Raw genomic sequence first — 13,784 nt, forward strand, 5'->3', positions numbered from 1 at the left:
AGCGGTTCATGGGGGTGGGGGCAGAGCTTGGGACCAGTTTACTTGGGGGGGTCACCTTGCCCCAAATAGGCCCACTCAACTGCTTCAACCTGAGGAACAGACAAGTCACAGGTGCCACATACTTTGTTAGGACGTGGAAACTCTTTGCAACATTTTGTTGCACATCCCACTTGTATTCCACTGCTTCCACTGATGCAGTGTATTGACCCCTGCAGCCAATACACCAATCCCCATCTTCATCTAAGTCCTATTTGCATGGCCAGCAACTAACATCAAAATTCCGCTTTGGCTGTTGCTGTCAATAGGAAAGTGGCCTAGAAATATTTGTAATGTGTTAGAATAAATACACACACACACACACACACACACGGTGCCGCATCACTGACTGTTATGCTTTCCATACCAGAAAACAAAAAGTCAAGACCAAAAGTGGGCATCTAGAGGCGAGCAATAATTAGCATAAATCCTCCATCCAGGTTCTTATTATCTGGTTGACATTTTGATTACATTTTTTTCCATTGTTATCGCAAATGTGATTGCAATTTTTGTTCAGTTTTGATGATTATATCAGTTCTTTGTTTATTATCATGAAATTCTTTGGGCCTCAGATGGCTGGAAGGAGGCAGGCAAGTGAAGAGTTTTAGAAATTAATTAGGGGGGGTCTGTTTTCAGGACAGAGCAGAATTGGATGAGCCTACAAATTCACACACTATTGTATGATTTTTATTCTTCAGAACTATGCCTTTATGACGGCTGCATTCACATGCAATGCTAAGCCATCGTTTGTTTTAACCATGGTTTGTTCCACAAACCATGAATAATCTCAAAGACTGGGTATAACTTCTACAAAGCTTGGTTTGTTTCCCAGCTGATCTTGTCTTGAGCCTCTGTAGCTCAGCGAGCATCTGAGACAGGGTGTCTCAGATATTAGGGGATAATATCAAATCTGATTTAAAGCCATGGTTTGTAGGACAGCTTCACACCATGGTTTATTGCCATGAAAACAAACCATCATTGGTCTGCTGGGCTGGGATTGTGCATTCCAGCAAACCCACAGTTCCCATAGTTAGATGAAAACAAACCATGGTTTGCCATTGAGTGCAAACTAGGCCATTGGGAGGCAGATTTTAGCAGATCTTTTGTTTTCATCTAAATACAGGAAGGGGCAGGCACCAAGTCCTTAATAACTCCTGTATCTGTTCCTACCCAGCTTCACCTGGTCTGCTGCGAGAACCGACAGGAACATCATCTCGGTCCTCACAGGACAGGTGGTTGAGGCATTTGACAAACAGTTCCAGGAGCTGTACCTCATGTCTCGGGGGGTCAGCCTGAAATCTATCCCCATGGAAGAGGAGCCGGAACCAGAGCCTTTCATCCTACCCACTCTCACCCCCGTGAACCCAGCCGTGGTGAAGAAAATGTTCAACCCCAAGTACGCCCTCGTCAAGGCGAAGAGCGCCGAGCAGATTAACAACAGCAAGGCCAGCAGCGACAAGAACGTTGCTGAGCAGCAGAAGGCCGAAGCGAAGAAGAAAGCCATCCCGGAGGCTCGGGTATCCGAGAGGCCCAGCGACATCGTTGAGACAGCGCCGCCTATTCACCCGGGTCTCCTCAACCTGGAGAAAGCCAACATGTTTGAATACCTGCCAACTTGGGTTGAACCTGACCCAGAACCTGGGAGCGAGATATTGGGCTACATCAACATTATCGACCCCAAAATCAAGAACATCCAGCTGTCGCAGATGAACCGCATCAAGGTGTGTGACGTCTCAAAAGCCAACGCCCAGCACAAGAAGATGCTCAGGCAAAAATCTCAAGAGGCTAAAAGAGGCCATGACAACCAGCCTGCCGCGACGCCTTGCCAGCAGCTCGATGCCACCGCTGCCCCGGCCCAAACCCAAGAGGCCTGTCCGAACCCCACAGCCAGCCCCACGGAAAAGACTCCAGGGAACTCGAGGAATGGAGAGACATTCGCCACTCTGGCCAACAGTCAGCACTTGAAGCAGCCGCTGGACGCACAAACTCAAGGCCAAGGGGACAGCAAGGGCGCTGCGCCCCCAGTCCCCAAACCACGGACAGTCCACGTGACGGACTTGATCTCCGCGAAAGCTGTATGTGCCGAGGACAGGGCTGCTTCAGCAGAGGACACCCAAACTCAGCATCCGGGGACCGGGCCACCAGACGCAAGGCAGAATGAGAGTCCCGAACAGGGTCCCAATGGAAGGAGCAGCTGCAAACTCAGTCGGCAGGCGTCCATCTATGAGGAAGTAGCCCCCTTCCCCGTGAACGGGGTTCAAGGGGGCGAGGCCGAGGAGGAAGAGGAAGAGGAGGACTATGTGACGTTAAGCGACCACGAGAGCCTGTCGGGCAGCTCCGCCACCAACCACAGCCACCTCCACTCCGACGCGTCCTCCGTCTCCGATGAATACTGCAAGGGGAGGCGGCCCTGTGGGCCTCTGCGGAGGACCAATTCTGACTTCCTACCCAACGGAGGCGGCCACAGCCCTCAGCACCACCCAGACTTTCAGAGGAAGCTGAGTGAGCCCTACATGAGTCGCAGCACCTTCCCCAGTCCTCTGGGGAGCCCCCAGCCGCTGCTAAGCCTGGGGTTGGCCAGCCAGATGAGGAGGAGAAGCGACAGCGTGGAGGAGATTAGGTGTGTTTTGGGAAGGGACCGTAATCCGCATGCTTTGCCCGACGGCTACAATACCTGTCTGAGCAATGCTCCACAGGTAGGATTATCTGTTGTACCCTTTTACACTTAGCTTGTTGTAAAGTTCTGTAACGTAACAAGAGATGGCACGAAGCACAGCTGAGAGCTAATATAGGTCAAACCTATATAGGATCAAACCTGTAATAATATAGCTTTGATCCCAATGCATGATTGCTGTGCTAATGACTGCGACTGTCACCTGATAATCTGTATTTTTCACTGGGTGGGGCAGATGGGAGGAAGGCACCGGGTTCTGGAGGTGGGAACTCTGGCGTAAGAGACGCCAAGACAGTCATTCAAAGATCTTGGCCAAAAAGCTGGTTTGGTTGTGCATTCCAAAATGGTAGACGACTCAGAGAACTATGGTCACATTCACATAATACATTTAAAACTTTAAAACAGTTGTGGTTTCCCCCAAAGAATTCTGGGAGCTGCGGTTTTTTTAAAAGCGTGCTGCAGCTTGTTCGGAAACCCCTGTTCCCTTCCTCACAGAGCTACAATTCCCAGAGTTCTCTAAGGAGAAGCATTGGCCTGTTAATCCCTCTGGTAGTTCTGCTGGGGAGGAATACAAGAGGTGCCCTAAAAACTCTCAGCATCCTTAAACGACACTTCCCATGATTCTTCAAAGGAAACCACAATTGTTTAAAGTGAAAGGATACTTCAAACGGATAGAGCACATGGGGCCTAACACTGGGTGCAAGTGAGAGCGATCTCAGATCTCCAAACGCTGGTTCTTATGCAGCCGTAACAAAACTACGCACTGACAAGAGAGAGATATCGGCACCCTGACAAATAAATACTTAGAAAAACAAGTCTTTGGGGGGTGAGGGGAGAGGGGGAGAGGGTGCCAACCAAAGGACTGAGCACCCACTTTCAGTGGCTGTTGCTGGGTAGAGGTGGAGCGAGACAGAACACCAGGTGGAAGAGAAAACGGGATGGAGCTCTTTAAGAAGGAGGACTCACCGCTGCAACATTTTGTTGCAGGCCCCACACGTAATCATTTAATTTCATATCGCCAGAGGCGATACGTCTGCCAGACTCTGACATTTTAACACGGCCTCCGCTCCTCCCAAACTGCTGCATTTTGAGGGGAAGCTGATCCGTGTTAGGAAATCGGAGGAACAGCCCCAGGCCTGCAGGATCTCAGGCCTCTGCCATCCCAAATTACGGCAGCCTCTTTGGCACCTGAGCGAGAGCAGTGTGTGTGGATTTTGCCACCTATGCAAAGCGGAGTGAGGCATGGCCCGGCCTGCCCACGAAAACACACCCTTCTTAAGCTGCGTCGCTGTCTTTCCTTGTTCCAAACGCGGTCATCAAAAGCATAAATGCCTGGGCGCATTCTCACACGAGAGGAGCGTCACAAACACGCTATAAAACAGGGAGGGCGGCGTCTGTTCGTCAACATTGCAACGGCTGGCTTTGTGGGATTTGCAAACAGGCTAAGTAAGCTGCAGCCTAGAGCCTCAGATAGCAAGGGGCCTCTCAATAAATTTTATTTGGCTAAATTTCAGGTTTTGCCCAGCCGGCAAGAAATAAATAGCCTCATGGCAAGTTACATATTTTTGCCGAGTTGTACGTTTCCAGTTGCATCCTCGCCTACGTATGTGTATAAATGGAAATATAAAACTTCATTATTTCTATTTTCATTGTTCTTCCTGTTAGAATAATACACATTTTTGGGGGGGGGTATCGATCGCTATGGGGTCTTTTACATTTGGCGTAGCTTAACGAGGAAGATGCTTGTAAAAAAATAAGTCCATATTGTTCAAAACTGCATACAAAAATCTGTTTATTAAGAAAAACTCGCACTAAAATGCTGATTGGTTTTCATGAGGATTCTAATTTTTTTCCCCTTAAAGAAATAGGAATTGCGGACTGTTGCGGAAATATGTGGGAACTGATTTTAAGACGGGGGAAACGAGAAACGGAGAGCGCCTAAATTGCCAGATCTATCCATCCATATATAGGTTGCACCCTTACTTCTGAGTAGCTGCTTAGGAGGCTTGCAAGCCGTGGGTGATGTAAGAACATAGTTCTCTGGATGAAATAAAACTTATCTGAGCCAAGCACAACACATTATCTGCCTGCGCTTGGCCACTTAAGATGCTGATGATACTTTCAACTCGCCTTCCCTCTCCCAGGGGCCGGTTGACTTTTGCAAGGCTGGGCGTGCCGATGCCTTTGAAGTCTTGACACAGCCGCGTCCCCTGACCTGGCATGCTATTATTGACTGGGTCAGACTGGTTTCTGTTACGCTTGCAAGGCGCTTAAACAGGCCAGGTGTTTCGGGCTGCTCTGATGAGCTGCCCGTTGCCACTGAGAGCTCAGAGGCCCTTTCAAAATCGCCTCTGATGCAAACCCTACCAAACAGAGGTGCCAGTTCTCCAGGACTGGCCGAAAGCCCCTGAGGTTTGCCTGGCCCCCTCCAGGTGGCAAGGGAAGAACTTGAATCTCCAGGCGAGCAAGGGTCCCTCTAATACTGAAAACTGATTAAGAAGACGATGTGTGCAGCATGCAAGCTTCAGCCTGGAAAGACCTGGCTGCAAATTATTGTATGGACTCTCCTCTCCTCTCCCAATTAACTTCCGTCTCCAGGGCTCAGTGGTGGGAGGGAGTGCAGAGGAAGGATAACCAGGATCTGCCCCATGACATCACCAGCACCCACACCCTATGTGTCAGGTTTGAGGTCTGAAATCCTAGAGTCTGGGGTGCTCCTGACCTGCCAACGCTACTATGAAATCAATTCCCTTTCGTTGTCTGCTTTCTTCATTGCTTCCATTTCTTTGCAATATAATCTTCTTGCTGCCATAATCATATATGAGGTTATCACCTCATGTTCCACTGAACCCTCCCTGTTACTTAAGAAGAAGAACACTGGGACAACACGAAGCCCCCCTTTTATATATTTTTTAAAAGTAAAATAAAACTTGTTGCTGTTGAACTTCCAACAAATATCCTTCCCCACACCTGCTTTTAAAAAGGAGACTGGGCGAGCTCACGGAGGGTGGATTTATCCATGGCTACTAGTCCTGGTGGCTCAATGGAACCTCCAAGTCCAGGGAAAGGCTACCTCAGAGTAACAGTTGATGGGCAGAGGCAAGAGAAAAAGAGGCCTGTTGCCTCCGTGACAGCTCCTCCTTCCGTGGTGCCTCAGGAGTATTAGAAAACTGTAAGGATTGGGTCCCTGAGTTTCCTTCTTGGGGGTTATTGCAGCTTACCTGGATACAGGATCCTGCTTATCATTCCAGGCATGATGATGACAACCATGGGAAGCATTTTTAAATAGCTGGCTAGGATGGATCCGGCCTTGGCATGATTGAGGTTCTTTGCTGAGAGAGACCTCTGGACAATGACCTATGAGAAAGAGAGAGAGAAAAGGATGTACCGTATTTTTCGCTCTATAGGACACACCCGACCATAGGACGCACCTTGTTTTAGAGGGGGAGAACAAGGAAAAAAAATTCTCCCCCTCTCTGCTCAGCGCCCCTTCAGCAAAGCGGCAGGAGAAACGGAGCCCCTTCCATTTCTCCTCCTGCTTCACTGAAGGGGCACTGCACAGCTCTCCCTCTCTGCTGAAGCCAGGAGAGTCTTGCTCTCCTGGCTTCAGCAAGCCTTCGGAGCGCAGTGCGAGTTCCCGCTGTGCTCCAAAGGCTTCAGGCGGCTATCCCTGAAGCCTGGAGAGCGAGAGGGATCAGTGCGCACCGACCCCTCCCGCTCTCCAGGCTTTAGCGAAAGCAACGTGTAGCCTCCCTCTGCGCTTCAGAGGCTTTGCGTTGCTATCACTGAAGCCAAGGAGCCTGCATTCGCTCCATAGGACGCACACACATTTCCCCTTAATTTTTGGAGGGGAAAAGGTGTGTCCTATAGAGCGAAAAATACGGTACCTCACGGATTGGGAATCCTTTCCAGCATAAGGGCCACATTCCCTTCTCTGCAGCCTTCTGAGGGCCGCTTGCCAGTGGCACCCAAAGCAACACATGCTGATTTTCCCTTTCAACAGCAGGCTAGTTTCTATACATTTTAAGATGGTGCCCATCAACTGCAATTACTATTAATTTTTCCATCAAAAATCTACTACCAAATCAAGGAGGACACCTGCTTTAATCAAAAGGTTGTTTGATAAAAATCAAAGCATCTATCCAATTGCACACTGCAGCCTTAATTAATTGTCATCAAAGCTGCGGGTCTTGTATGCAAGTAGCTACCTACGGTCGATTCCCTTAATTCTTTCCCACAAAGGTGGCTGGCATTGTAGGCAAGAGAGACTTAACCATAGCATCCCATTATTTATTCAATAGGGCTGATTGTATGTTTTATAAAACCAATATAGGCAGGGCTAAATAACACTTGGCACGAAGCATTTTAAATTATGCTCTAGTACAATAGGAAAAAAAGCTAGAAAATTGATTTTTTGAAATGTAGCCACTGGAAGTTCGTATTTTCAGGAAGCTGAATCCTGCATTTTTTGACAACTAATTCTAGTTTTTTGGGGGGGGGGTTGTTTGTTTTTGCTGCACTTCAATAGAATTGCAGGATGCACACAATCCTCTCCCATGCTCATCTCGCATTAATTCAGAAAGGGCTGAGATCTTGGGAACCCCCAGATCATTGTTTACAAGCCAACGTCCAGAAAAATGATTCAAATTTCAGCCTCTAAAATATTCCACTGTTTGATGTGATAGAGCGACGTTGCAACGTTTCATTGTGTACAGGGATAATTTAAAAGGCTGCAAGGACAAAAATCAGTGGTGCTAGGTGAGGAGAACCGCTTCCACCTCCAGATCCATTATTGGGCTTGAGCTTTGCATCTGCTCTCCCAACAGCTGTCTGGAAGTTGGAGGTTGTAGCCCAAAACATCTGGAGAACATCAAGTTGGGGAGAGGCAGGATAAAGGGAGAAACCAGAAATCCTTCTCGGGCTCAGATTTCAATCTGAGCCAGAAAATAACTCTGGGGTTTGTTAAAGCTCATCTCTCCTTTGAGTCAGGCATGGACAAACTCGCAAAGTTTTTTTCCTGAACCTGCCTTGGGAGAACTTCACCAGCGTCTCAAATCCTGCCAGGGTTCAAAGAGTTGCTATTGATGCAACCAGGAGCTTGAAACAGCAACCGTGGTTGGTTGTTGCTGTTTTCAACTTTCTCTCCTTTGAACAGCGCCTCCACCCCAAATCCTTATCAAAATCTGCTTCAAGAGCAGATCATCCATGGAGAGAGAAGCTCATAGAATCATAGAATCATAGAGTTGGAAGAGACCACAAGGGCCATCGAGTCCAACCCCCTGCCAAGCAGGAAACACCATCAGAGCACTCCTGACATATGGTTGTCAAGCCTCTGCTTAAAGACCTCCAAAGAAGGAGACTCCACCACACTCCTTGGCAGCAAATTCCACTGTCGAACAGCTCTTACTGTCAGGAAGTTCTTCCTAATGTTTAGGTGGAATCTTCTTTCTTGTAGTTTGGATCCATTGCTCCGTGTCCGCTTCTCTGGAGCAGCAGAAAACAACCTTTCTCCCTCCTCTATGTGACATCCTTTTATATATTTGAACATGGCTATCATATCACCCCTTAACCTCCTCTTCTCCAGGCTAAACATGCCCAGCTCCCTTAGCCGTTCCTCATAAGGCATCGTTTCCAGGCCTTTGACCATTTTGGTTGCCCTCCTCTGGACATGTTCCAGTTTGTCAGTGTCCTTCTTGAACTGTGGTGCCCAGAACTGGACACAGTACTCCAGGTGAGGTCTGACCAGAGCAGAATACAGTGGCACTATTACTTCCCTTGATCTAGATGCTATACTCCTATTGATGCAGCCCAGAATTGCATTGGCTTTTTTAGCTGCCGCGTCACACTGTTGGCTCATGTTAAGTTTGTGGTCAACCAAGACTCCTAGATCCTTTTCACATGTACTGCTCTCAAGCCAGGTGTCACCCATCTTGTATTTGCGCCTCTCATTTTTTTTGCCCAAGTGCAATACTTTACATTTCTCCCTGTTAAAATTCATCTTGTTTGTTTTGGCCCAGTTCTCTAATCTGTCAAGGTCGTTTTGAAGTGTGTTCCTGTCCTCTGGGGTGTTAGCCACCCCTCCCAGTTTGGTGTCATCTGCAAATTTGATCAGGATGCCCTTGAGTCCATCATCCAAGTCGTTGATAAAGATGTTGAATAAGACCGGGCCCAAGACAGAACCCTGTGGCACCCCACTAGTCACTCTTCTCCAGGATGAAGAGGAACCATTGATGAGCACCCTTTGGGTTCGGTCAGTCAGCCAGTTACAAATCCACTGAGTGGTAGCATAGTCAAGACCGCATTTTACCAGCTTCTTTACAAGAATATCATGGGGCACCTTGTCAAATGCCTTGCTGAAATCAAGGTAGGCTACATCCACTGCGTTCCCTTCATCTACCAGGCTTGTAATTCTGTCAAAAAACGAGATCAGGTTAGTCTGACATGACTTATTTTTCAGAAATCCATGCTGACTATTGGTGATCGCAGCATTCCTTTCTAGGTGCTCACAGACTGTTTGCTTAATGATCTGCTCCACAATCTTCCCTGCTATTGATGTCAGACTGACTGGGCGGTAATTAATTATGACTGGGCTTGTGAAACAAATATCCACATTTGCCCTAAAAATAAAACTTGGTGGTTATGATCCACTGAAGCCCAGTACTGAACTGTGTTCTAAAGCAATAAATCCCCAATCAAATTGTGCCTCTGCTGTGAACTTGGGACCAAACTACATGTGATGGCAGCAAATTCCCTATGGGAAAAGGGGGTCACTTTTAACTAAATTGCCCCCCATCCTCCTTTGCCACCTGGAGCTCGTTAGAGAATGGTTCAGTTCAGCTCTGATTCATCCATTTGTGTCCAGTCATCAGACCACCACAAAAAAACACAATATCAAAATAGAATGAAGTTAGTTCTTAACTTAGATGAACTGCAACATAAACATTCTTAGAATGCCAACCATCCTTGGCAGATCACAACATGCTCCGTTAAAGCGAAAAGATTGTTCCACTGTTACGAAATATTAAAATGAAATAAAACAAAATGATGCCAATCTGAATAAAACTCTGTGAAACCTAAATGAAGAATGGCATAAAACAAGCAGAAGATTCTGAAATATCTTCCTGGCAAGATACAACATCCTCTCTCAAATAATGTTCTCCTCTCCTCGGTTACTACAGACAGAAAATGCACGGCCTCCGCAGTTACATATTTATCTTGTCCATCCAGCAGATAAATTACAGGCTCGCGGTCAGGCCTCTCCCCACCTCTCCCTAAAATTTGCCCCAAAGTGTTGCTCTCTCAACACATTTCAATATATAATAATATGTACTAAGCCTTCAGCCCATTTTAAACCACAAGGACAGGTATGTCCAGAATACAGCATATTTCTTAACTTTCTTCCTAGGGTAGCTAAAGGCTGGTTCAGATGCAAAAAGCAATTGCCTGGTGATTAATATTAAGGGGGGAGGATTTAAATTGCACGGTGCCCCATGAGTAAAGACTGGGAGGGTTTGTTTTAATAGACAATGAGTGCATGCATCCTTCTTTGAAGGTGACGTGGGTGTCTGAGCATGCTGCTTACAAAAGCCTGTCTTGTCCATATTTTCCCACTTCGCTGTTGATGGGCAGGACTAAGCATGCTGGCAACCTTCTCAGGTTCATCAGAGAGCTGAGGGCTGCAGTCTTTTGGACCATTACAAGGGAGAATGCTCCACTAGGCATGGTGGGTCTCCATTCCACATAGGGATGGAGGGGGAATTCAAGTCAGTTGACATTTAAAGGCAAACTACCCTAAGTTCGGGACACGGGTGGCGCTGTGGGTTAAACCACAGAGCCTAGGGCTTGCTGATCAGAAGGTCGGCGATTCGAATCCCCTTGATGGGGTCAGCTCCCGTTGCTCGGTCCCTGCTCCTGCCAACCTAGCAGTGGCCACATGACCCAGAAGCTGTACGCCAGCTCCCTCGGCCAATAAAGCGAGACGACCTTCCGATCAGCAAGCCTTACCTCCCATGAATTTGTCCATTCCTCTTTTAAACCCTGTGGGAGGGAGTTCCATAGTTTAACCATGCACTGTACGAAGAAGGTGTCCTGAATCTTCCAACATTCAGCTCAATCATTGAGTCCACCAGTGTTAGGAGAGAAGGAGTAAAACTTTTCTCTACCCGTTTTCTCCGTGACATGCAAAAAAATTTATAAACCGTGGTCTCTGCTTACTTGCCTTTTCCCTAAATGAAAAAGTCGTCATGGGAAAATTGCACCAATCCCCTTGATCGTCTGTGTTGCCCTTTTCGAACCTATACAAGGCTGAAGAACACAGAACACACTGTAGTATTGCAGGTTGCTATCAGAAGGTCAGCGGTTCGAATCCCTGCAACGGGGTGAGCTCCCATTGCTCGGTCCCTGCTCCTGCCAACCTAGCAATTCGAAAGCACATCAAAGTGCAAGTAGATAAATAGGCACCGCTCCGGCGGGAAGGTAAACGGCATTTCCGTGCGCTGCTCTGGTTCGCCAGAAGCGGCTTAAGTCATGCTGGCCACATGACCCGGAAGCTGTACGCTGGCTCCCTCGGCCAATAAAGCGAGATGAGCACCACAACCCCAGAGTCGGTCGCGACTGGACCTAATGGTCAGGGGTCCCTTTACCTTTACCTTTATTCCTAGTCTCCTGTCCTAGAAATGAAATTCAGCCAGCGATGCTGCTAGCAGGAATCACAGGAGCATAGAAAGCCGAGTTAGACCAGTGATCCGTCCCTTTCCACTAAGGCAGTCTTTCTCAACCTGTTGGTCCCCAGATGTTGTTGAGCTACAATTCCCATCACCCCTAGCTAGCAAGGCCAGAGCTCAGGGATGATGGGAGTTGTAGTCCAACAACATCTGGGGACCCACAGGTTGAGAACCGCTGCACTAAGGGCTCTTCCACACTTCCGTTTGTCCCAGATTTCTAAGCATGGGACCAAGAGGTTTTTCCTTTCATCCCGCCCCAGGAAAACCTGCCGTTTGCCGCTGAATCGGAACAAACTTCTATCAGGTTTGCTGCGGGAAAGCAGCGGTGGAAGAGAAAAACTTCTCACGCCCATGCCTAGAAACCGGGGTACAAAGGACGTAGACCTAATGCACATGGAATTTCCTGTGCCTTCTTTGGCTGGAGAACCGCATCACCAAATCAGGAGAAGCGACAATTGCAAAGGAGAGCTATGTTTCACACTCTGGGGAGAGTTAATTTGGTAGGTTGCCATTAAATGCAAAAGAATGAATTTCTCCCCTGCACTAGTCCAGAGCAATTAACATGGGCAGGCACTGGACTTCTCTGGGGAACAAGCAGGTAAGAGAAGTCTAGTTTGGGCCTTTTATTGGGAACGATAAAAATAGGCTGAGGAGGACAGGATCCCTCTTCTTTCCTGGTTTATCCCCATCTCTCTCCTCGATTCCAGCTGGCTTCTCAGCTTTGCAAACTACTGTATTTTTCACTCTATAAGACGCACCAGACCACAAGATGCGCCTAGTTTTTGGAGGAAGAAAACCAGAAAAAAAATATTCTGAATCTCAGAAGCCAGAAGAGCAAGAGGGATCACTGCGCAGTGAAAGCAGCAATCCCTCGTGCTGTTCTGGCTTCTGGGATAGCTGCGCAGCCTGAATTCGCTCCATAAGACGTGCACACATTTCCCCTTACTTTTTAGGAGGGAAAAAGTGAGTCTTATAGAGCAAAAAATACGGTATTTTTTGAATCCATGATTCTTATCAGCATGTGAATTTTATTTCTGGCACAGGAGACCCTGCAGAATAACAGGGCAGAACTTTTCTTCCTATGAGATCTCAGTGGCAGCCTTAAAGCCCTGTGCAAGTTTATCCGGAAGTTAAACTCCTCTTACTCTCTTCCAGACAACTGGAGTTTTGAAAGCCACAGGTGTCGTAAGTTAGGGTTTTTTACCTGGATTTAGCTTTGCTGCATTTGTTGAGCTTGGTGCACCCCACTTGGAGACAATTGTGATGAAGCGATATATAGATTTTAGTGTGCTGAATAATAACAACAAACACCAGGAAGGCTGACTCCCAACATCAAAAAAGGACACACACACAGAGAGAGCAGCAGCAACAACAGGGAGGCAATGTTCAAACGTAGGTGAAGAAAAAAAATAGGGATGCTCCAGCAGGCTCATCATCTTCAAAGCAGAATGTAACTATTCATTATCTACTAAAGTCAATCCGCCCAGGCCTTATTCACAGGGCTGTTGTGCTATTGTTCCCATTGCACAGAAGAGGAAAACTAAGTCTTCCGCTTTCCTTTGCTTGCATCCGATAAGCGGGGGAAATGCAGAATGACTTTTGATGGCACTCCTGTGACTCAACGGAAGTGCATGATTCACCTTGGCTTGGTGCAAGATCAGGCAACAGCCAGCCCTGCCTTCGCCTTTTTCCTGGCAATGAAGCATATCTCAGATGATTCACAGCTGAGGATGTAAGAAGGCATCGCTTTTCATTCTTCCCTGTATTTGTCTCATGCAGGGTTGTTTCCGTACTGCTGCAGTTTGCCTTTTGCCAAAAAACTATGTTATTCACCTCGCTGCCTGCTGTGGTGAAATTATGTGGCTTACGTAATTTATGCAATGACATAAGTTACTGTGTCATTACGATATTCCACCCCATTCGTTTCAATGCAAAGGAGATGCAAAGCAAGGACGGTGGGAGGGGAACATTATCAGTTATATTTCATTTGTGGACTGTGTTCATTGGATCGATTTCCATTCTGAACATGGGAGATTCTACTCCTGTTTTCAGTAGAATTCTCCAATATCTTTATTCGCTGCATGCCATGTTGGCTGAGAGAGAGAGAGAGAGAGAGAGAGAGAGAGAGAGAGAGAGAAATGGAAATCTTTGTAGCCATTGATAAGTCCCAGTGTTAAAGAAATGAGGTGCACCCACTAATTTCATAATGCACTTTTGCTAATATATGATGCTGTTGAATTTGGAATAAAAGTGCACCGTTCTGACTGTCTCAAAGAGGGGTGAAAGGACATTGTAGTTCTTGGAAATGATGATAATAATGTTTTATTTCTTGTACCCTGCCCATCTGACTG

The 13,784-nt window shown here is 47.2% G+C and overlaps 2 protein-coding genes across 6 annotated transcripts in view; one reads left to right on the forward strand and one right to left on the reverse strand.

The window, feature by feature from the left end:
- SLC5A10 (solute carrier family 5 member 10) overlaps positions 1-13,784 on the reverse strand; it is a 94,284-nt gene that overhangs the window by 42,041 nt on the left and 38,459 nt on the right. For all 5 annotated transcript variants that reach the window (XM_053364187.1, XM_053364185.1, XM_053364184.1 and 2 more), the window contains one exon: positions 5,932-6,067. In XM_053364187.1, coding sequence (XP_053220162.1) covers positions 5,932-6,067 — 136 coding nt within the window. The remainder of the gene's footprint in view (positions 1-5,931; positions 6,068-13,784) is intronic.
- Positions 1-13,784, forward strand: part of FAM83G (family with sequence similarity 83 member G) — a 41,461-nt gene that overhangs the window by 21,236 nt on the left and 6,441 nt on the right. The window contains exon 4 of the mRNA XM_053364182.1: positions 1,211-2,732. Coding sequence (XP_053220157.1) covers positions 1,211-2,732 — 1,522 coding nt within the window. The remainder of the gene's footprint in view (positions 1-1,210; positions 2,733-13,784) is intronic.

The sequence above is a fragment of the Podarcis raffonei genome, chromosome 14 (assembly GCF_027172205.1).
Source record: "Podarcis raffonei isolate rPodRaf1 chromosome 14, rPodRaf1.pri, whole genome shotgun sequence".
In the NCBI taxonomy this organism is placed as follows: Eukaryota; Metazoa; Chordata; class Lepidosauria; order Squamata; family Lacertidae; genus Podarcis; species Podarcis raffonei.